Consider the following 24235-nt stretch of genomic DNA (forward strand, 5'->3'; position numbering starts at 1 on the left):
CCAGAGGGGCACCTGGGTGGCTCAGTGGGTTAAAGCCTCTGCCTTCGGCTCGGGTCATGGTCCCAGGGTTCTGGGATAGAGCCCTGCATCGGGCTCTCTGTTCGGTGGGGAGCCTGCTTCCTCCTCTCTCTCTCTCTCTGCCTGCCTCTCTGCCTACTTGTGATCTCTGTCAAATAAATAAATAAATTATTAAAAAAAGGAAAAAAAAAGAAATCCAGAGTAGCCACCCTTATATCAGAGAAACTCAATTTTAAAACAAGACTGCAAGAAGAGTTGAGAAAGGGCATTATATCATAATAAAGGGGTCTATCCACCAAGAAAATCTAACAATTGTAAATATTTATGCCCCCAACTTGGGAGCACCCAAATATATAAAACAATAACAAACATAAAGAAACTCATTGATAATACAATCATAGTAGGGGACTTTAACACCCTACTTGCAGTAATGGACAGATCATCTAAGCAGAAAATCAACAAGGAAGCAATACCTTTGAATGATACACTGCCAGATGGACTTAACAGATATATTCAGAACATTTCATCCTAAAGTAGCAGAATACACATTCTTTTCCAGTGCACATGGGACACTCTCTAGAATAGATCACATACTAGGTCACAAATCAGGATTCAACAAGAACAAAAAGATTGAGATCATACCATGCATATTTTCAGACCACAAGACTATGAAACTTGAAGTCAACCACAAGAAAATGTGGAAAGACCTCAAATACATGGAGGTTAAAAAACATCTACTAAAGAATGAATAGGTTAATCAGGAAATTAAAGAAGGATTAAAGAAGCATATGGAAGCAAATAAAATGAAAACACAATGGTCTAAAACCTTTGGGATACAGAAAAGGCAGTCTTAAAAGGGAAATATATTGCAAAACAGGCCTACCTCAAGAAGCAAGAAAAGTCTCAAATACAAAAACCTAAACTTACACCTAAAGGAGCTAGAAGATGAATAGCAAATGAGGCCTGAAGCCAGCAGAAGAAGGAAAATTTTAAAGATTAGAGCAGATATAAACAATTTGGGAACAAATAAATGAAAAAACTCCAACAGATTAAGGAAATGAAGAGATGGTTCTTTGAAAGAATTTATAACATTGATAAACCCCTACCCAGACGTATCACAAAGAAAAGTGAAAGGACAAAAATAAATAAAATTGTGAATGAAAGAGGAGAGATCATAACCAACACCACAGAAAATTACAAAAAAATACCAAGAGAATATTATGAAAAAATATATGACAACAAGTTGGGCAATCTGGAAGAAATGGACAAATTCATAGAAACATACAAACTGCCAAAACTGAAACAGGAAGAAATAGAAAATTGGGCAAGACTTATAACCAGCAAAGAAATTAAGTCAGTAATAAAAAATCTCCCAACAAACAAAAGTCCAGGACCAGATGGCTTCCCCGGGGAATTCTATCAGACATTTAAAGAAGAGCTTGTGTCCTTATCAAATTGTTCCAAAAAATAGAAATGGCAGGAAAATTTCCAAATTTCTTCTTTAAGGCTAGCATTACCTTGATTCTAAAACCAGGCAAAGACCCCACCAAAAAGGAGAACTATAGGCCAATATTTCTGATGAACATAAATGTAAAAATTCTCAAAAAGATACTAGCAAATTGAATCTGGCAGTACATTAAAAGAATTATTCACCATGACCAAGTGGGGTTTATTCCTGGGCTGCATGGATGGCTCAACACTCACAAATCAATCAATGTGATACGTCACTAGAATAAAAGAAAGGATCGGAACTTTATGATCCGTTCAATAGATGCAGAAAAAGCATTTGACAAAAATACAGCATCACTTCTTGCTAAAAAAACAAAAAACAAAAAAAAACCATAAAACCTCAACAGAGTTGGGTAGATAGAACATGTTGCAACATCATAAAGGCCATATACAAAAGACCTACAGCTAATATTATTCTCAATGGGGAAAAACTAAGAGCTTTTCCTCTGTGGTCAGGAATAAGACTGGATGTCCACTGTCATTATTACTATTTAACATAATACTGGAAGTCTTCCCTCAGCAATTAGACAACAGAAGTGATGGGACTTAAGAAGTGTACTTGTGATGAGAACCGGGTGGTGTATGGTAGAGTGTTGAATCATTATATTGCACCAGAAACTAATATAACACTGTATGTTAACTACCTGGAATTTAAATAAAAACTTTTAAAAAACAACAACAACAAAGCAATCTGACTCTAGAACCCTTGCTCTTCAAACTATACTCTGCTGTCTCAGTAAATATATGCCTTAATAAATTGTTGTTGAGTGAGTAAATAAATGGAGTATAGATTTCCAGAAATGCAATTTATGGACCTCAGAGTATGAGCATTTTTTATGCCTTTAATGCATATTGCAGTATAAGCTATTCAATATGCTTTTAATTTTTTTTAAAAAGACAGTATGGAAAATTTTACATATAATATCACAGCTGTGAAAACAAAGGTGCATAGAAGAAAAATTGAAAGAAACACATCAAGATGTTAAGAGTGGTTATATTTAATGGGTACACATTCATGGGTGACTTTTTTCTTCTAATTTTTCCAAAATTTCTGTAATGCGTTTTTACTTTATACAAACACATTGAATAAATATAGCTTGATTTTTCTGTTATATGTGCTTTTCTGCCTATAGTTGGTTTTGAAAGCAAACCTTTCTAAGTAAAGATAATTTTCATGGCTATATTGGGTTCTTTGTTCTCTATCAATCTTAAAAAGGAAATTAGAATCATAGGCAATTTGCCTTCCTGACATTATTGGAAAAATTCATTTGATCTAACCCCTGGTGCTAGTAAGCATTTCTGATAGTTCCCATCTAAGGACAAAAGAACTATTGTACTCCTACATCCGTTTGCAAAGCACTTTTTATTGACTGGTTTTGCAAAGACTTTATCAAATTGTTTCTCAAACAATCCTATGATGTTGTAATAAGTCCCACAAAGACTTGGATATACACACACCTACGTGAAGGCAAATGTTATAATTTGACATATTAACCTATGTGTTTTATTGCCCAGTACTTGCTGGTAGTCCAGCCCTTTCCCTAGTTCTAGCAACAGGGAAAGGACAGTGTAACAGAACACAGGTGTCAGTGTTTGGCATAAGACTTTTGAAAGACTAGGCATAAAGGAGACCTCGATAGAGCAAAGAGACAAGAAAGAGCAAAGTAGTCCCACTTCTTCCCCATCTGGGTCCACAGGCTGCAAAGGAGGGAAGGTGAAGTCCAAGCCAACAAGAGAGCTTCAAATGTTAACAAAGGAGTGTCCTGGATAGTGTGGCTCTGCACCCCAGATCCCAGAGAAGTTTGAGGGATCTGAGGGAAGAGAAAACCCATGCTTTGCTTCATGGGTAAAAACAGAACAAGCCTCATATGGTATGGGAAGAGTGAGAATATTTCCAATGAGCATAAATATAATGATGACAAGGAAAGAAAGGTGACCAGATGTGATTAGTCCTTAAGCGCACTCTTTCTTCTGCCAACTCCAAGCTGCTGTAAATTTTAGTTCTAGAATTTCCATTCAGTTCTTTTTTATAGTTTCTGTTTCTCTACTAATATTCTGTACCTACCCACTCATAATAACCCTTAATTTTTTTTTAACCTAGTCTCAAAATTGGCTTTTATTGACTGCATTTTGGGTTGGATTTTTAAAAATTTTTTAAAATTTTTTTACTTTTTTATTTCCAGCTTTATGAGAGAGGGACTTCCTGACAATGGTAGTATCAGAATTGGGTTAAGGGATGACAAAAATCTAATGTTAAAGCAGTCACTTGAAGTAGGGCAGGGCATCATCTCGTTAGAAATGGTGCAAAATATGTGATGATCTCCAATCTTCAAATAAGAAGGATAGTTACAAAACCCTTATGGAAATATAAGAATATATCTCCAAGCTTCTCCAGTCTCAGACAACTGGCAAGACCTGCCCACTTGTTCGACAGTAGAACTGGAAGAGGATTTAAAACATTAGGATCTAACTCCCTGCTTTCTGCCAAGAAAGACAGTTTCCTCCAATGATTAATTTTTTCTAAATAAAAAGCAGCTTTCTTGAATTTCCTAACATAAAGGTAACACATATTTATAGGAAAATCAGCCAAAACAGGCAGGCATAAAGAAGAAATTACTACTAACATTTTGCTGAACATCCTTTGAGATGCTGCTCTGTGCAAATATTTATGCATATAATTTTAAATGAATGAAATAATAAACATGATTTTAACTCAATATGTGGTAAAGATTATTATCAAGAAATACAGAGACACATCATCCTTTTTAATGACTATATATTCCCTTGCATGGGTTGTACCAAAATTTATTAAACCAGCCCTTTAGGGAATGACATTTAGTTCTAGATTCTTAGAATAATGAACATTTTTCCTGCTCTGTGTCTGTGTGTGCATGAGACAACTTTGTGTATTTTCCAGATTATGTCTCCTTCAGGCAGTACACTTCTATAACATTATTTCTGGGTCAAAGCATATTCAAAGTTTGTGATAATTAATAAACCATTCTTACCAGAAAGGTTGTACCCACACTCACACTTCCATCAACAGCGAGCCCCTTTCTCTCTCTTTGGTCATACTGGATATGTGTAATCCTTTCAAAATTTATCAATACGTCAGGCAAACAGTAACATCTAAATTGTGTTGAGTGACTTGCCAATGAGCACTAATGCTCATTGAGGATAGGTATTGTGCTGAGTGCTCCCTTCTGGCCTTAGATGGACAGTGCGTGCAATATGCAGAGATCTGTAATGTAAATGAGATGGTCTGGGCTCCATACTCCTAGCTTTGCACTACCTTTGTGTATCCTTGGGTAAGATACTCAACTTTCCTGAGCGTCAGTTTCTTGAGCTGCAAATGAAAAACTCGGAATGGGTGTTCTTGCACTTCCTCTCTGGCTGTAACAGGGGGTAGACGCGAGTTCACTGCAAGATCTGCAGCAGACACTCCTGGCTGACTAACCCAATGCCACTCCCAGCCCCTTCTCCCCGGCCTGCCTCTACTCTGGAAGAAGCCGGAAATATTCAATAGCCTCCTTTGGAGCTAAGGAGTGGCCATTTTACCAAATTCTGGCTAATGAGACACGAAGGGAAGGCTATGAGGGTACTTCTGGAAAAGCAGCTTTTCTGATGAAACAAACAGGCACAAGAGAGCAAGCTCACAGTGGCTGTGTCTTTCTCATGCTCTGCTTTCCGTGCAGACTTGATGCCTGGACCTGCGGGGCACGCGGTAGCTTTATACTGAGTGAACTCAGCTGAACAGGATCTGTGCTTCAGAATCCTGGCCAGTTTCAAGGCTAACATTAGCCACAAGAGAAGTGTTGTATGAGACTGAGAAGGCATCAGGGAAGCAGCAGGCATGGTTTTCATGCTCTGAAGGACAATGCAGGGCTCCAGACACGGTGATAACTCTGGTACATTGTCACAAGCCAGCTCACCTTGCTGATATGAGGCAGCACGTGGGCTCCAGCTGCCATCAGATCTCCTTCAGCTTCTCTGCATCCTAAGCCAAGTGCAAGTGTAGCCCCATGAAGGGTGCCAGCTTCTCCCACAATACACTTGCATTATCAAAGTCAGAGGTAGTAAGAGAGACACACAAATCTGCTCTGTCTTTGAAGATTCTAGTTGTTCATGAATTCTAGTTTAGCGCTGTAGGTCCCAAGCCTGTACGTGCTTTCATCCACAACCAGCTTTCTACCCTGACCACCATTCGGTCTGACCTATGGTAACTTCCGGTTCGGTCAGGGCTAGACAGCAAACAGCTTTGCATGGCCTTCTCCAGGAGCTCCCACAATCATGTAGTGTCTAATGCATCACTCTCCAATAGAGCTTCTGTGATGACAGAAGTGTTTTGTATATGAGCTGCCCAATATGATAGCCACTAATCACATGCATATGGCTACTGAGCGCTTGAAGTGTACCTAGTGCAACTGAGAAACTACACTGTTAATTTTGACTCATCTAAATTTAAACTGCCACCTGTGGCTGGTGGCTATCATATTGAAGAGTGCAGGTCTAGTGCCTAATAATAAATCTCTCATTCTTCATCACTTACAGTGGTTCTGTTTCTCTGGTTGCATCCTGACCCATCTGAGCAGTGACTGGTGACTACACAAGGAAGGACATGTAGACAGCATGCTAGGTATGAAAGGCTAGAGATCAGAAAGAGACTGGTTCTCTGGGAGGCTCAGCCACCTGTGACTGTTGAACTTCTTATATGAGAAAAGTAGACTCCCTTTGAACTTGCCCTGTTGGGAGCCTCATCTCCATTCCAGTCCCCAGGCTAGAGTTATCAAGGTGAGCTAAAATATTCATGGAGAGCAAGCAGGCTGTGGTAAGATGTGCTCTTCAGCACCTAATGTTTTCGGGATTCCAGCATGAGGACTTTTACCCCTTGCTTATTCCCTATGCAGATCCTTCCATCTCCCAGTTCTTCCTCCTTCCCCACGTGAATATGACTTTCCTTACAGAATGCAGTTACCCCCTTTTGTCTGTCACACTGGATTTTGTTTGTTCAAACAGTTTTAAACACCAGCCCATTTTCAGGAGTCTGCAATTGTGACAATGGGGGTGGCGGACAACCACTTTTGTCAGCTCTAGTTTCTAAAGCTGTCCACTTACTAATAAGCTTTAGGAGGAATCTGTCTTTCCAGATGTGCTCTGCACCGTTAACCTGAAAGAATTAATCCTGAGCAAGAGCTTCTTTCAAGACTGTGCTTGACAAGAGTACAATGAGCAATGATTTCAAGCTGTGTTCACAAACAATTCTACACACAAGGAACATTTCTTTTTCTTTCTTTTCTGGCTTGCTTAAACAAGTGGTTATCCGTTATGGTGTTGACATAGGAAAAGGCGAAATGCTGGCAACCGAATCAAAGCAGCAGGGCAACAGACAGCTCAGCGGCAAAGTTTGGTTCCTTGGACAACCAGGCGAGCTTTTCACTTCCTCCTAATTTGGGTCCCGCCCTCTAAGTTGATCTTCCTGAGAATGTCAAAAGAAAGAGAAAAGAACATATTGGTCAAACTGCACGCGGTCTTTGGTGCTTGTTGCTCCAAATACTTATACTCATCTCCCAGGACAGGGTCCTTCTAACTTCTCTATCGTTTGGTGAGTCACTTTGCTATCCTGTTGTTGCCTTCGGTGAATTCTGCGCACACCCCACAAGTGCCCCGCACTCCCTCCCGGCCCTCTGCTGGGGCTAAACGCGTCCTAGCCAAGGTCGGCGGCTTCCAGCACCCAATCCCGAGGGAACGGATCAGGGAGAGGAGGGGGACACCCCGGGGTCCGCGCTCCCGCCCTTTCTTCTCTCACTCCCTGACGAGGGACTCGCGGTGCTCCCAAGGGGAGTGCGCGCGGTCCACTTGGGTAGCTGGAGGGCGCTAGCCCCTGGCGCTGTGACCCGACGTCTGGGTCCAACCCCGGGCGGGTGCGGAAGCGGTGACGGCTGCCCCGCGGTGCGAGCTCCCGGCAGAGGTGGGTGCGGATCAGCTGCGGAGGCCGGAGCGCCGCCCGGATGCTGCAGCCTAGTGGTGGCCTCTCCGAGAGCACCGCGAGCCCTGGGGCCGAGTCCGCCCTGGGCGCGCAGGGGGCCGGAAGGGGGCTGTGGACTTGGGTCCCTCCTCCTTTCCCTCAGCTTCTCGGAGCGCTCCTGCTCTCAGACCCTCCTCCTCCCAGGTACGAGCCGCGAGAGGAGGGCGCTTCTCTCCTCCCGGCACTCCACCATGGGCAATATCTCCGAAGACTCCTCGCGGGAGGACTGCAAGTCTCTGCAGTCGCTCCCCTCCGGCGAAAGCCCGGCCATCAGCTCGGTGATGTTCTCGGCCGGGGTGCTGGGGAACCTCATCGCGCTGGCGCTGCTGGCGCGCCGCTGGCGGGGGGACGCGGGACGCAGCGCAGGACGCGGGAACTCTATCTCCCTGTTCCACGTGTTGGTGACAGAGCTGGTGTTCACCGACCTGCTTGGGACTTGCCTCATCAGCCCGGTGGTGCTGGCTTCCTACGCTCGGAACCAGACCTTGGTGGCCCTGGCGCCTGAGCGCCGCGTGTGCATCTACTTCGCCTTCGCCATGACCTTCTTCAGCTTGGCCACTATGCTCATGCTCTTCGCCATGGCCCTGGAGCGCTACCTATCCATCGGGCACCCCTACTTCTACCAGCGCTGGGTCACGCGCCGAGGCGGCCTGGCGGTGCTGCCCACCATCTACACGGTATCTCTGATCTTTTGCTCCCTGCCGCTGCTGGATCCAGAGAAGTACGTCCAGTACTGCCCTGGGACGTGGTGCTTCATCCAGCACAGCCAGACCACGTACCTGCAGCTCTACGCCACCGTGCTGCTGCTCCTCATCGTCGCGGTGCTCGCCTGCAACTTCAGTGTCATCCTCAACCTCATCCGCATGCACCGTCGGAGCAGGAGAAGTCGCTGCGGACCCTCCTTGGGCAGCTCCCGGGACGGCCCTGGGGCCCGCAGGAGAGGGGAAAGGGTGTCCATGGCGGAGGAGACGGACCACCTCATTCTCCTGGCTATTATGACCATCACCTTTGCGGTCTGCTCCTTGCCTTTCACGGTAAGTTAACTCGCTTCCTTTCCGCAGCCCCGCTCCGAGCAGGCTTCTCACTCTCTACCCTCTGCCTCCCACACTTTCCACCGTCTTACCTTTGCAATTTGTAAAACCACGTTCTGATTCTTGAGGTCTAGAGCCTTCTCCTCTCGCTTCTCACCTTTGTCCCACTTCCTTCCTCCCCTAACCTTTGGTGGCTCTGTGCTAGTGTTTCTCACACCTAGTATATCCCCCTGAGATGGATCCTTGACCCTCCACTAAGCCGGCCCAGACTCCCAGCCTAGAGTTAAAAGGGGGAGAGGGATAGGTCCCTGTCCGCCTCTGCCAGACTGGCTTCTGCCTGAGGAGAGGCAGGCCCTTCCACCTGTGGATGGGTATCAGCTACAGCTTGACTTCCCTGGGCTGCAGTTCACCTCTAGGTGTTCTCCACCCATTGGTGCGAACTCTTTGTGCTTTCGCCTTCTCCCAACACAAAAGGTGGTACTCAACACCCAACCTTCCAACTGCCATTCTCGCCCTAGGTGAGAAACATCCCTGTTGGTAAGTTCAGAGCATTCATTACTTGTCCTAAAAGTTCAACAATCACAGACTTTACAAGTTTCCCAATTTACATATTAGGAGCATAACCCTTTGGGGCCATGTGGACATTATATTATGTCCATAATGATAATTAAAGGGAAAGATGGTTGCTTGGAGAAACCCCTTGCCAAACTCTTGCAATTCCTCTAAAGGACACATTTGTACTTCCTTATGAAATATCCTCTTCATATCACTATCAGATATATCTATAGGTGTTCTTCACCTTATAGCCATGCATTTGCTGAGCACAAAGCCAGATACAGGAATGGCTGGTCCATCTTAGGGATGGGAGAGTTAAGCACATCCAGCTTGTTCTGTGACTCAGCAAGCCAGAGGCTGCCCCAGGGAACTGAAGACAGGAGCCCAGGTTTGGGAATGGCTGCTGTCTTAGTCTGGGGCAAGCTTAGCTGTTAGTTCTGTGATGCTATAAACTGGAGCCTCCCCAGGTGTAACGCAGGTAACAGAGCCCCAGATGTGTCTGAGCATGGCCCCTTACCAGAAGCTGGGGAGGAGGAGTCTTGGTAGTCCCGCTTCCCGCTCTTCAAAAGAATAAGACTGACTAACAGGGAGTAAGCAGTTGGCAGTGATTCCCTCCTGCCACAGTCTTGGAGAAAAGAAAGAGATAGTCAGTGCCTACGTTACCAGGTCTGACCGTAGAAACTAAAGAAGTAACTTTTTCCTCACTTTTGGCCTCCATCACTGTTGATTATCTTCATAGGCTCCTCCCAGGGGGGAAAGGACACTTGTCCTCCTAAATGAACTGATTCATAACCATGTTCTCTTCTCCCTGGTCCCCATTGTCCTCACACTCCTACCCCATTCTCTGTCAGGGCAGAAGCTGGTCTGAATCCATAAGGACAGGAAGGTACCCCCTTATGAAAGGAGGTAGCACTATGGGACCCCGCCTCTTCCATTCCACCCTGAACTGGGGCATTTGTACAGCAGAAGGGCTGTGATGACCAGCATGACTTCTATGCATTTATTTTACTAGTAGAAACTTTTGATGTCATGTTAGGGGTTAAATCAACTTTTTTGGGTCAGGACAAAGATGCAGAACCTGTATCTATGAGAGAATAAGCATTTCCAGTTCCACTAACCAACTTAGAATCCAACGTAGAGGCCATAAACCCCTTCTGAGTTGGGCAGTGCTGGTCTTAGCCTGATGAGAATCGGGAAATCAGTTCTTGGAGTCTCATCTGTGATTTCTGAGTGTGTATTTAAAAATACCCCACAGGGCTCCGAGGGGACCACAGACTTGTGAACAGGGTTATTATTCCCTAAGCTCTTTAGAAGAAGAGAACAGGAGGAAAAGATCTTTCCTTTGATCATGACTAACCCATTGCATAAATATATTATCAAACGTAGAGGCAGTAATTTTCAACAGGGTCTCCTGTTTTCAGGTAAATTTGCCTTTTATCATGGGAACTCAGTCATTGCTATATGTTGATTTTCAAGTCTTCCTGTGTAAACACACACACACACACACACACACACACACACACACACACACACTTACATGAATATTTATTCTCCTCCTTTATTTACTATTAAGGGAAGCTCCAGAGTTGCCAAATGGAAGGGGCTTAGAGCTAGAAGTCTGGTTAGAAGGAGTAGGGTAGTAGGAGGTTTGCTTTGAAGCTGTATTTTTATTCAGATTGTCTATTTATGGCTTGAGGACACCAGATGAAGATTATGAGGGCCCCTGATGATAGTGGCATTGACACCCTCAGCAAATATTATCCGGATTTGCTTCTGAATGTATGCATGGCAAAGATTCTCAAAAAGTAAAGGAAAAGCCTAGAGTGAACATAATCAGAAAGCCAGACATGCTCATCCTTGCCTTGGGGCTAACATGACATATTATCTAGATGCAGAATGGGTAACTCACCAGGTCCCAAATAGATATTTGAACTGTACCTTGAAGTTGTCTTTTAGTAAGGAAATTTACACCGACCATTGACTAATTTTACTTTGTCAATAAATTACTGGCACTTGTTAGAAAATTTCGTTTACATGGCACTTTAAACCTTATAAAATGCTATAGTATCCTGATTTTTGCTATCTCCTGGAGAGCTTATCTGATGATTCCAAAGTCATAGCTACCATTTGGTGCATTCATTCTGCTATTTCAGAATGCTTGCCATGGGTGCTCGGGGAGGGGCACTTTCCCCTCATGTCCTTTTCGTCTATTTGGTCTACATGAAAATTGTGTAGAAACGGCCCATACCCATCTCCCACACAAGGCAGGAATAATTTTCATACATCCTAACTGGGATGCTGTTAGACAAGGCAAAGACTTGTGGTTGTCTTCAGAAATTCTCCTGTTTCTCCAACAGAACATAAGCAGTCCAACAGAAGTACAGTTGAGCCACATATGGAATTTTAAATATTCTATTAGCCAAACAACAAAAAATAAAAAGAAACATAATCTTCTTCAAAAAGAAACGGTAAAAATTCATCAATATCTTTTATTAAGCCAGTATATCCAAAATATTATCACTTCAAAATGTAATCACTGTAAAGTGATTATTAATGAGCTATTACAACTAATTGACTTCCTAGTTCCCAGAAAGTGCTAGCAATCTACTCTATCTCTGTCTGTTTCTTCCTCAGGATTACAGAACTGCTTTCTATGTCCCTCGAAAAGTAGGCCACATCACTGGCCCAGCAAAGAGGAGATTTCACAGCTGTGTACCCAGTGGGGCACCAGCCTTTTCCAGCACTCCAGTAGTGAGGGAAGGAGGAGAGTGGGGAATTTAAGAAACCTGGATATAATCGTGTCAATGTTATCCTAAGGAAGGGCAGGTTAGAATGACTGCTTCCTCCAGTCCCAGTCTAGGACTTCCAATGTTTGGCAGTAAAAACTATCAAAATGGAAAATACCAGCACCTTGGGATGAAGTCAAATTCAAACTTCAAATATCATTATTATCAACATCAAAATGGCTAATATTTTGAGTGCTAATTTTTTTTATACACTAACCCATTATCTCCACAACAACCTGCAAAATAGATGGTACTGCTGTTTCTTTTTTACAGATGAGGCCAATAATGCCCTGGTCCCCCAGCTAGTGATCACTGGAGCTGGGGTTCAAAGCCAGACAGTTTAAAAATGCAGAGCCTGTCCTCTTAGCCACAGTACTATCAGAGGGAAAAGTACTTCTTTCAGGGGAAATGTGTTAAAATAGTAACCCAAGATTTCACAAAGGAATGGCGAGGATGTTATAAATTATCTGGATCACTTTGTTTTGATTCCAACTTGTTAGCTTTTTTTTTTTTTTTTTTTTTTTTTTTGAGAGAGAGAGAGAAAGAGAGAGAGAGAGCATGCGTACGCACACCCCAATGGGGTGGGGGAGGAGCAGAAATGGAAAGGATCCCAAGCAGACTCTGGGCTGAAGGGTGGGGAGCCCAAGAAGCTCTATCCCACAACCCTGAGATCATGACCTGAGCCAAAATGCTCAACTAACTGAGCCCCCCACGGGCCCCCCACCTTATTCAGTTTAAAAATAAAATGGCAAAGACCTTTTTTCCATCCCGATCAAGGGACCTGAGCTGGGGCCAAGTGTGCGGTTCCTTTTTTCTTCTCCACAGTCCTATGAATTGAAAGGCTGAGACCGAGATTGAAGGAGATTGGCTAATATAAATGCTGGTCTAAATTAAGAAATAATCAGATTACCCCTCACATAAAATCTTCTGTTGGTACACATAAAACATTTCTTATGCTATTAAAAAAAAAAAGTATGTTGTGGTTAGGAAATGGCATTATTTTGGCTGCCCAATATGAAATCATGCATGGAACCAACAACATACTCCAAACTGTTTATGAACTAATGAGATAGTGTATAAATTAATGAATTCCTCCTTATGTTGATCAGCTGTTGCCATCATTTCACAGGGATAAATAGAAACTTTCTTCCTGAAATGGAACAGAACACAGAAAATACATCAGACCTCTATTCTTCCCTCAGATACTGTTTGTGTTTTAATTTTCAACGGATGTCAAATTGCTTGGTTCCTACTTTGCCAAGAGCTGTGGACAGCTGCTGGTCATTTTAAACTGCTTTCTCCTTGCCATTAGAATATTTTATTCAGTTCTAAAATTTCAAAAGTGAACTATTGGCTCATTCTAAAATTGTCTTCCTCTTTAGAAATTCTTTAGGGCTATAATTTCTAGGCAAATCTGATTAGTAGAAATATGATCTTCAAAATACAGAACAAACTCAAGTAAATAGTTCTGGAGTTTCCTGTTCATTCCTGGAACTTTTCACATAAAATGTAACGTGAATGGGAATTGTAAAACATATAAATTTGTTGATTACATACATGCAAAATACCACAGTTCTAGTAAGGATAAAAGAGGAATTCAGAATTCTTCGTGTATAACCACAGTGAATTTGCTGGTAATATTTTAAGTTATATCCATGAACTACTGGAAACCCCTTTATCATTTCTGCATCACCAGTGATATGCTTGGGCATTGGTGAAATGATTTTAAAGCAAGTGACTTTTAAGAGAACATTCCTCTATATGAGTGCTTTCATTCGACACCTTTTCCTTTGCCTTTGTAAAATGGTGGTTGTGAGTAAAGACCCAGTTACACTCAGTTTTTAAAATTTAGACAGCAAGAACCATAGTCCTTTTCCCCCAAAAAAAGCTGTGCATTATGTCTACACCATTGATCAAGTCGTTCATCACTGCTGTTTCAGATGATTAAGGCCAAGTCCTCAGCTTAAAGAAAAACAGCTTTTAGGGATGGTGTATTTCTTTTTTTGGCATGTCAAGAACCCATCACAGTATTAAGTTAAAAATAAAGGGGGTGCCTAGTTGGCTCAATCGGTTAGTGTCTACCTTTGGCTCAGGCCATGATCTTGGGGTCCTGGGTCCCACATCAGGTTCCCTGCTCAGTGGGGAATCTGCATTCCTCCTCTCCGTCTGTGCCTCCCCACTTGTGTTCTCTCTCTCATAAATAAATAAAATCTTTTTTTTTTTTTTAAAGAATGGAATGGAATAGGATAGGATAGGATAGAAATGGTAAGGGACTGATCTCCAGAGATACGGTGCTTAGGAGACAAGTCTCTTTCCGCCTAAAGGTTTAAGACCCAGTTAATCTGCAACTTTGTCTGCTCAGTTTCCATTAGCATCTCCTGTCCTCTATTTGGTACTTTCTGACCACAAAACCCCATCCTTATCTTGAGCTCACATCCACTGTGCTTCAGTTTATATGACCAAGATATAACAAGCTTCATTTTTCTCAGATATATTTGTTGCCTAAAATTGTCCCCCTCTAACAGAATGCTAGACTGAAGTCATCTGCAGTTAGGACACATGGGGGATGGGAAGGGCCACGAATAGGGAAAGTGCATTGCGGAAGGCCAGAACTTCCCATGGACAAAGCTTCCTCTTATACTCCACAGACAGCACTTGGATCACTTTGAAATCATTTGTAAAATCTTGCCTTCTGGGGAGGGTCCATCGTGCTCATCATTTTTTTCAAAGAATTAAGAGTCATTACCCTGGAATATACAAGCCCAGAACTCTAAACTTTAGCATTAACTCTCTTATGTCCAGCCCTGGGATCACCTGAAGCACAAGGCAGGGAACACTCTTAAGTATCAGAGCCATATCCATGCCCCAGTCTTTTTTTCCAAAAGGACAGAGGCTCCTGTTCCCTCCACCACAAAGCACCTGGGATTTGAGGGAAGGGATGTCTTTAAAACCTCATATACCTGGAAAATACTGTCCCCACAAGTTTTATGTTAAAAAAAAAATTTTTTTTAACTATAGCAGACACCCAAGTTTGTTTTTTGTTTTTTTTTTTTTTAAAGATTTTATTTATTTACTTGAGAGAGAGACAGTGAGAGAGAGCATGAATGAGGAGAAGGTCAGAGAGAGAAGCAGACTCCCCATGGAGCTGGGAGCCCGATGCGGGACTCGATCCTGGGACTCCAGGATCATGACCTGAGCCGAAGGCAGTCGTCCAACCAACTGAGCCACCCAGGCGTCCCCACCCAAGTTTTTAAAGAATGGATCATATGGGGACGCCTGGGTGGCTCAGTTGGTTACATGTCAGCCTTCCACTCAGGTCATGATCCCAGGGTCCTGGGATTGAGCCCTGCATCTGGCTCTCTGCTCAGTAGGGAGCCTGCTTCTCCCTCTCCCTCTATTCCTCCCCGTGTTTGTGCTTTATCTCTGTCAAATAAATAAACAAAATCTTTAAGAAAAAAAAAAAAAAAAGAATGGATTCTATAAAGCCATAGCCAGGTCACCTGAATGTCTTTCACAAGGCAGGTAAACATATGATAATCTGTGCCTGCAATTTAACTGTGCAAAGTGTGAAGGAGAGAGGGGTTGCCAGGGTGGCTCAGTCGATTGAGCATCCAAATCTTCATTAAGACTATTAAATCGCTGGGCGCCTGGGTGGCTCAGTGGATTAAAGCCTCTGCCTTCGGCTCAGGTTATGATCCCAGGGTCCTGGGATCAAGTCCTGCATCGGGCTCTCTGCTCAGCAGGGAGCCTGCTTCCTCCTCTCTCTCTGCCTGCCTCTCTGCCTGCTTGTGATCTCTCTGTCAAATAAATAAATAAAATCTTTAAAAAAAAAAAGACTGATAAATCGCTGACCTCTACCTCTGAAACTAATAATATATCACATGTTAATTAATTGAATTTAAATTAAAAATGCAAGTGAAAAATTTAAAAAAAAGTCTTAGTAAACATCCAATGTATTTACACACACATATAAATTATACATGTGAAGCACCATGCAGACATTTATTATGTAGATTACAAAAAATGTGTGAAGGAAAGAAGAGTCCTAAAGAAAGACAAGTAGATATAGCCATGGTTTTTAAATCGATAAACAGGAACAGTCATACCCACAAACCTTTGTGACACCTTTGCAAAAAGGGCTGTTACTAAACCATAGTCAGTTAGTGGTGAACTTCATGTGAGACTTTACATCACAGGCTTTTTTTTTTTTTTTAAAGATTTAATTAATTTATTTGAGAGACAGCACAGCAATGGGAGCAACACAAGGAGAGGAAGAAGCAAGCTCCCCACTAAGCATCGAGCCTCCAGACAAGGGCCGTGATTGTAGGATAGCTTGATCCCAAGACTCCAGGATCATGACCTGAGCTGAAGGCAGACACTTAACCGACTGAGCCACCCAGGTGCCCCACATTGCAGGCTTTTTATGTAGATGGTGGCAGAGAGTGTAGTGCTTAAAAGGAAAGTTCTGGTCCCACTTCTTGAGCGTGGTTCTGTGACTTCCCTACTTACCTGGAGTGTGATTCGGGGCATAGTAACTAATATTCTAGGCCCTGATTTCCTCCTTTCTAAAACAGGAATAACAGTATTTTGCAAGTTGGTGTAAGAATTAAACAATAAGACCTACAAATTGCTTAGCTCCGTGCCTGGCACACGTAGGCCTTTTTTTTTTTTTTTTTTTTTTTAAGATTTTATGTATTTATTTGACAGAGAGAAATCACAAGTAGATGGAGAGGCAGGCAGAGAGAGAGAGGGAAGCAGGCTCCCTGCTGAGCAGAGAGCCCGATGCGGGACTCGATCCCAGGACCCTGAGATCGTGACCTGAGCCACCCAGGCGCCCCCACGTAGGCCTTTAGTAAATTTTCACTGCTCTCTTCATAGGGTTCCATTTCCAAAGGAAAATCATATGACATATTAATAACCAGAAACTGGATTCTGCAAGCTCAAAGTCATTTGTTTGACCAGGCCTAAGTGGGTCTTTTGATTTTAAGTGTGATAAGTGAATAATTTAAACTGTTTCTGGTGTTGGGTAAAGGTTCTAAAACAGAGGTTTTCAGCCTTGGCTGCACGTTGGAATCACCCAGGTCGATTTAAAACCTTTGCTACCCATGTTCCAGCCCAGATTAATTAAATCAGAGTCTCTGGGGGTAGGAGCAAGCCGTCAGAGTAGTCTTAACAATCCTCAGGTGATTTCAATGAACAACCAAATAGCGTTCTCATTTGTTTTAACATACAGATGGAATTGCATTAACAGTAGGGAAGTAGCTCAGGAGAACTAAAGTCCTTCTGAGGAGGAGGAAGAGGAGGAGGACACAGTACCACAATGGCTTTCCACGGGAGTCTGAAAGGATTCTTTCTATAGAAGATGAATCTAAAGGACACTGAGTTTCATCCAGATCACTTTGTAGGTATTAAAACAAACTCTCTATTCTTAGCAAAGCCCTACAGAGCAAGGCTGTCCTAAGAAATTAGGAGACCAATGCCTTATCCATTAGGCTACTGGGGCAAGGCTATCCTAAGAAATGAAAACTCACTTGACTTGTGTAGCTTTTTCTCATAGCAAATTAGTGTACGCAAGAACATGTATAAATTCTATCAGCCTCTGAGGCTGATTTCCAGAATATCACTGAATGTTGCTAATTAATTGACCTCTCAGTTGTGTCAGCCTTTACTTAAAACCTAGGATCAGCTGGAGGGAGAGGGAAATGTGGAGTTATGGATTAATGGGTATAGGGTTTCAGTTTGGGGTGATGAAAACAGGTTCTGGAGGTGGATGGTGGTGAGCCAGTGAGGGGCAGCCACAAAAGGAGCACAGGAGAGGCTTGGGAAAATAAAGTTTATCCTACTCACAGGTCCTAGGAGCAGGAAGCACTGCAAGACCAGGACCACAAGGGAAAATAGTAGTGTAGGTCAGGAGGCAGAAGGAGGAAGAGCAGAAAGACAGCTTGGGCCTCTACCAAAGAATATTGCCTCCTGGGATATAGGACCTGATGAAGGGGGGGGGGGGGGGTGTCTGGCTTGGTTACTTTGCATATCAAAGGGCTGCTTTAGGCAAGCACTTCCCTGTCTCCTAAGAATGTAGCCCTGATAATACATTATATATATACACACATATATATATGTGTGTGTGTATATATAGACACACACACAGACACACACACACACATAAAGAATGTAGCCCTGGGGAGGGGCAATCTCTTCACAGCCAGAAAGCTTTTGAGATGTCAAAACACAAAAATAAAATAAAAAACATAGACAATATAGTTGCACAACAATATAAATGTACTTAATGCCACTGATGATACACTTGAAAATGGTTAAAATGGAAGATTTTATGGTAGGTATATTTTATAATTAAAAACAATCCCAGGGGGTGCCTGGCTGGCTCAGTTGGTGAAGGGTCTGCCTTCAGCTAAGGTCATGATCCCAGGAGCCTGGGCTCAGCAGGAATTCTGCTTCTCCCTCTGTTTGTGCTCCTCTCTCTGTCAAACAAATAAATAAAATCTCTAAAAATGAATAAATAAATAAATAAATAAATAAAAACTCAGGATCCACAGTATCAAAAATGGTGGACTCTAGGCAAGAGACAAGAACCAAAGGGAAAACATGGGGAGGTAGGAGAAAACAAAACTTACACGAGGAACTTCAAGGGTCAATTTCCCAGTGTCAAAGAAGAAATGGTCTTCTACAAAATCTTGACAACCTCCTGAAATGCAAATTTTAAGCATTTCTAAAAATTACCCAGCATAGTGGTTGAAAAGGAAAAGAAACAAATAGCACAGAATTGCTTCATCCTCTAAAACCATTTTTCACTTCTCATTGCTCTGTCACCCTTTAACGAGATCAGGAACTATGATACCATAGAAGTCATTTACCAGTGAAAACCTGACTCATCTCCACGTGTGACACCGGAGTGCTGAGCCTTCTCCCTATTGCCCAGTATGGCTGGCCAGTTCACTGTCCTCATACGCTGTGGCAAAGCTCGACCATAAATTCCCCTGAAGACTTTTTCTCCAACAGAGTGTCAGTTGTATGTGTGTGTGGTAACGAATATACTTGAATCTATCAGACTTCTGTATGCTCTCATCCCGAATAGCTAAACTCCCAGATCGCTTCTTAGATATACCATATAAGTAAGTATTGTATACTTCTCAGCCAAAATAGTTTGGCTGACAAGAAAATGATTGCTTCCTTGCATGTTCCCCCCTAACTTTCCTCTTTTCCGCATCAGCAGGGAAATTCGCCATTCCTTCTTTTTCCTTGCTCATGTGCCAAGCCTTTCCTCCACTCCCTATTCCAAGATTCTCTGGCATAAACACCTATGGCTGCCAAACCTTCCCGCTCTTGTCCTAACATAAGCAACCCGAAGATGACTACTCTTCTCCTTCCCTGCAATGCGCTTTGTATATCCAGTTGCCAGATGTCTGCAGAATAAGTACCAGGGGGAAAGGAAATAAACCATTCCTTTTTCTGGCAAAGGAGTGTGGAGGAATGAAGTCGTAGCTCTCTAAGGCACAGGTTCCCACGGCTAAGAAAGTCCCTAGAGCATTACAAAGAAATTGGTTTCAAAGATTGTGTATGAGGGGCACCTGGTGGCTCAGTCAGTTAAGCATCTGCCTTCAGCTCAGGTCACGATCCCAGGGCCCTGGGATGGAGCCCTGAGTCCAGCTCCCTGCTCAGTGGGGAGTCTGCTTCTCCTTCCTCTCCCCCCAACCCCTACTCCTCTGCTCTCACTCTCTCTTTCTCTGTGTATCTCAAATCTTAAAAAAAAAAAAAAAGACTGGGAGTTATTTCCATTTATTTTCCTCTTTCTGTAAGCTGTGTAATGTTTGATCTTTATCGAGCATGTACTTTTCTCTTCCTTTCAATCTGACCAAAAAGCTGCATTGATCCCAAAATATATAAGGAATCACAAAATAGCTGGTATACCCATTTGAAAACAGCAGTCAGCGTGCAAAGATGTGTCAGGGCTCCAGTATTTGGGACATTGTTCTAAAGGCCTTTGTTCTAATATAGGCTATCTGAACATGGCCCATGGTTGAGCCCTTTACTAGTTCAAGGAAGTTGGAATTCATGTCCTGACTCTGCCAACTAAGCAGCTCTGGAAACTTGGGCAAGTCACCTAGCTTCTCTGCATGTTGGTGTCCTCACTGATAATCTGGAGGTTTGGACAACGTTGTGGGGTACTTACTGAGCAAGCACTGTTTTAATTTACGTACACATACTACTTCCTGTCATCCTCCCAACAAACCTAAGTAGGTACTGCTCTCATTATCACCCATTTTAAAGATGTAGAAACTGAGGCACAAAGAGTTTAGTTTTCTTTCCTGTGGTTCCAGAGCTATATATGCATCCAGGATTGAAACCCAGGCAGTCCCACGTCCAGAACCCATGCTCTAGGTACCTTTTTTCAATGGACTGTGATAATTAAATCAGATTAAATATTTGGACGTAAATGTAACATATTGTTATTACCTCTCCTGAAGTTCACTTTCTCATCTGTCAAAAGGAGACAATACTTATATTTCACAGGTTTTGTCAGGAATAAGCATGGAAATCTACAGAGATTTCACTACCCATCTGTCACCACCCCTGGCCCACAAAAAAACCATCTTGCTCTTTAATCCTAAGAAATTGCATACACTCTAGGCCTGTCTATGGATGCATTATAAAACTAATATCATTTTTCCTCTTTGCTTCTTACAGATTTTTGCATATATGGATCAAACCTCTTCCCAAAAAAACAAGTGGGACCTCCAAGCTCTTAGATTTTTATCCATCAATTCAATAATTGACCCTTGGGTCTTTGCCATCCTTAGGCCTCCTGTTCTGAGAATAATGCGTTCAGTCCTCTGTTGTCGGGTTTCATTAAGAACACGAGACGCAGCACAGACTTCCTGTTCTATACAGTCAAATGCCAATAAGTAGATTGACCTTCGCCGACAGTAGTTAAGAAGTGCTTCGTTAGCCAGCATCTGGAAGATCATTTTGAAATGGCTGCATGGAGAAATGAAAAAAGTAAGTTTACAAACCCTAATAAAACAGAGTGAACAAACCTTTCAGCAGCGGCTGGGGCTACAGAGGTGCTGACAAGGCACTTCATGGAAGTTGTCAGAAGGATCTGTAAAACCTGCCTTCAATGAGCAAGTCAAGGAGGTTGGTCTTTGGAGGAAAAACCAACGGCGTTCAGGATCGAGTTGCCTTTTGATTTAAACTTCCCCCTTGAGTGAGAAAGCATGTGGTTTTGAAATTTGTTTAAAACCCTAAATAGTTACAGTGTTTTCTATTTTAATCTTCTATGCTACTGCTGTTATAAACACGCAACCTGCAGTCAGACCAAATGAAACTTTGTGTGTCTCCTCTAGGAAGGCCATGTGTGGAAGCAGCTGAGACTGGTGTCTTGTGTTGCTTAACAAACCCTTTGTTTGGCCAATGAATTTGGAAATCACAGGCACTTTGTACCGTCCTATTTGTGTATGTGGGAGGTCTCTCTGGTCACCACGGTATTATGCGTGGAACAGTGGGCTCAGCTGGTTAACGTCACCGTTTCACTAGTCCTCTAGAAGCTGTGTGTCAAAGTATTAGGTATTTATTTTATAATGTCCATTGTGCTAAGGGTAATCAAGAACACTTCTGGAATTTTCCTCTCAACAAGAAATAATAGGCTATTAAAAGAGTTTTAATTCTGATTAATACTTTTCATTCTCTTTTCAGGGAGGGGAAATGTGGCCAAATATTAGAATTTAAAAAACTCTTCTATTGCTCAGGTTGTAGCTGTGACTAATATCTACTTGATAATATGACTGTCTTGTAGCAAAACTCATGCATCTACATTTTTATCCAGGAAACACAGTTTGACTCATACTATATAGGAAATCATGCAATAGTGAGTCATATCTTAATATGTTTCTAAATCTAAACGTTTAGCATGGTGTAAGCCCAGCATCAAAATATTTCAGTGAATGTGTGCTCTTTAATCATCTTAGTTACTGTGTAAACTCATCTGAAATGTCAGGAAGATAAACTATGAAACAAAAATGGAAAATGGGATAATATTTGATGAATTCCCCCAAATAACAGTTTCTAGAGTAGATATAATATTTTTAATAAGAGAAAAGTGGAAAAAATATATTTATTTTGGCAGACAAGTTTGTAAAGTGTGGTTGTATTATAATTTAGATGTCAAAATATTCAGTATAGTACTTGGTATTAGAGCATTTTTTTCTTTCCGTACAGCATGATCTTCCAAACAGTAGAACCACCTTATTTATTTGTTTATTTATTTATTTATTTATTTTGCAGTGCATGTTATTACAGGATAGCTGTTATTAAAAAAAGAGAGAGAGAGAGATGCTAGTTTTTTCCAAGGTCTCATTGAATTGCTTACGCAAAACCATTTCCTATAAGTAGTTATCAAACTAGCTAATCACTTAAAGTGATTCCAAACCAATCCAGCATCAGACACAGTCTATGTCAAATCAGCTCTTATTTTTAAAAGAATAAATAAATGGTTTGTTTTTATACTAATTTAAACAAACCAGGCACAATTTAACTTAACTGAAATCTGGACATGTAAATAAATCTTCCCTGGACACCAGTTAAGAGATTGTTCTAAATAGGATTAATTATGCTCATGGGTAATTCCTAAACATAAAATTCTGAAGTTACTTTGAATCTGGAAGATTGATTTCTTTTATCAAATGACTGTTTTTTCCTCCAAATGAAAAAATGTTAAGTACAATCCTTCACTCCACCTTACCACTGCCCCAAAATTCTGGAATAATGCCTGAGAACTTAAAAAAAAAGAAAAAGCACACTTGGACATAGTATCACTGGTAGGAACACAATGATTCACTCTGGGGGCCCAATATGTAAGAATTTAAGCCATTTACTTAAGAACTGGTAGATTTCTAGTGCTTTGTTTCCTCATGTACTCCTGTTCCTTGCACTGTGTTAAATGGCTAAATCCTGTTGTTTTGTCTGCATATACATAGTAGGAACTGAACATAAAAATCCTATGTAATAGTCAATCTTGTATTACTAATGGCGATTTAAAGGTAATGAAAAAAATTACTTAGAATAGATATGTAAATATTTCTTTTCCAAAAAAAAAATCCCATTCCATCAGATAAACCTGTTTACACTTGCTGACTCGTTTTCAAATTAAATAAAAAACACAGAGCTTGGGCTGGTATATTAGAGAACTGAACTGTGATTTTAAAAAGACACCAATTTTATTCGTTGTCCCCGACAGTCAGTGGGATGAAAAGGGAGAAACTACAGTGGATTTTCACTTCAGAATGCCAGCCCTCACTTTGGGCATCCAGGAACTAGATGGGCCAGAGTAGTCAGCCCTGAGCTGAATTGTTTCCAGTTCCCTGTGGCCCGGGTCCAGGGGGACCTGGGAAATTCCGGTACTGAAGTGTGGCTTGAATCTCCAAAGATCTGATAGACGCTATAGAAAGCCTCCAAAAGACCTGAATTTCAAAGGGGTTTGGATGCATGACAACCTAGAGCCAGAGCAAAGCTCTAGAAACGGCGCCAACTCCAAACCACCATGTTGGCAGAGACTATAAGCCCTGTGTGGCAGGCAGGGAAAATCCAGTCTGCATTACTGCATTCTCAGTGTACTTCAGTTAAATTTTTGGCATCCCTGTCTGCTCATGCCAGAGCACTTTGAAAGGGTTGTTCTAATGTTCATGTGATGTCAGCTCTGATTGGAATTGAGAAAAACCCAATATATTCAGGTTTAAAATTTGATGACATTGAAAGGCAGGGGAGACAATTAGCTTGCACTCATGTAAAGGTTTGTTTCTTTCATTTAGCCCAAACTCATGGTTTTCTGAGCCATTTACAGATGGAGAAGTAGTCTCCTTGGCAAATGAGAAGTTTCTATGTGTGGGCAGACAGTGCCTACTCATGTAGGTGGTGTTGCAACTTAAGTCTTTGATGACGGGTCTTCTGCCCCATCACACACTTAATTTCATTGGATTTCCTCCCTGAGGACACATTTATAACATAACTCCAATCATCTAACAGCATTAGAATTGATTTTTTTAAATTCACAAAACATTTTTATTACCATACATGCACACTATGGAAATGAATATTATTTTAGCAAGTCACAACAGCTTTAGCCTATACAGGGGACCAAGGACATGGACTGGGCATTAATTTTTAATTCAGCAAGTTACTTTTTTTGAGGGGGGAGCTTTTCCAATTCTTTTAATTGTTAAGTAAATTTTCTTGGATTATATATTTTTTTATTCCCTATAAAATGAATGTACTATTCAAATCCAGTTCAGGTGGTTTAA

The 24235-nt window shown here is 41.9% G+C and overlaps 1 protein-coding gene and 1 long non-coding RNA gene across 2 annotated transcripts; one reads left to right on the forward strand and one right to left on the reverse strand.

Moving 5' to 3' along the window:
- Positions 1 to 6800: 6800 nt before the first annotated feature.
- On the reverse strand, positions 6801 to 8910 carry LOC131836567 (uncharacterized). Its single transcript, XR_009355677.1, has 3 exons — positions 8676 to 8910; positions 8332 to 8476; positions 6801 to 7003 (listed from the first exon to the last, which is right to left on the reverse strand). It is a non-coding gene; the product is annotated as an uncharacterized LOC131836567 (long non-coding RNA).
- On the forward strand, positions 7000 to 21610 carry PTGER2 (prostaglandin E receptor 2). Its single transcript, XM_059182095.1, has 3 exons — positions 7000 to 7129; positions 7697 to 8586; positions 20628 to 21610. The coding sequence occupies exons 2-3, from the start codon at positions 7744 to 7746 to the stop codon at positions 20847 to 20849; spliced, it is 1065 nt and encodes a 354-aa protein (XP_059038078.1). The 5' UTR covers positions 7000 to 7129; positions 7697 to 7743; the 3' UTR covers positions 20850 to 21610.
- The last annotated feature ends 2625 nt before the right edge of the window (positions 21611 to 24235 follow it).

This window comes from Mustela lutreola, chromosome 7 (genome assembly GCF_030435805.1).
Source record: "Mustela lutreola isolate mMusLut2 chromosome 7, mMusLut2.pri, whole genome shotgun sequence".
Classification (NCBI taxonomy): Eukaryota; Metazoa; Chordata; class Mammalia; order Carnivora; family Mustelidae; genus Mustela; species Mustela lutreola.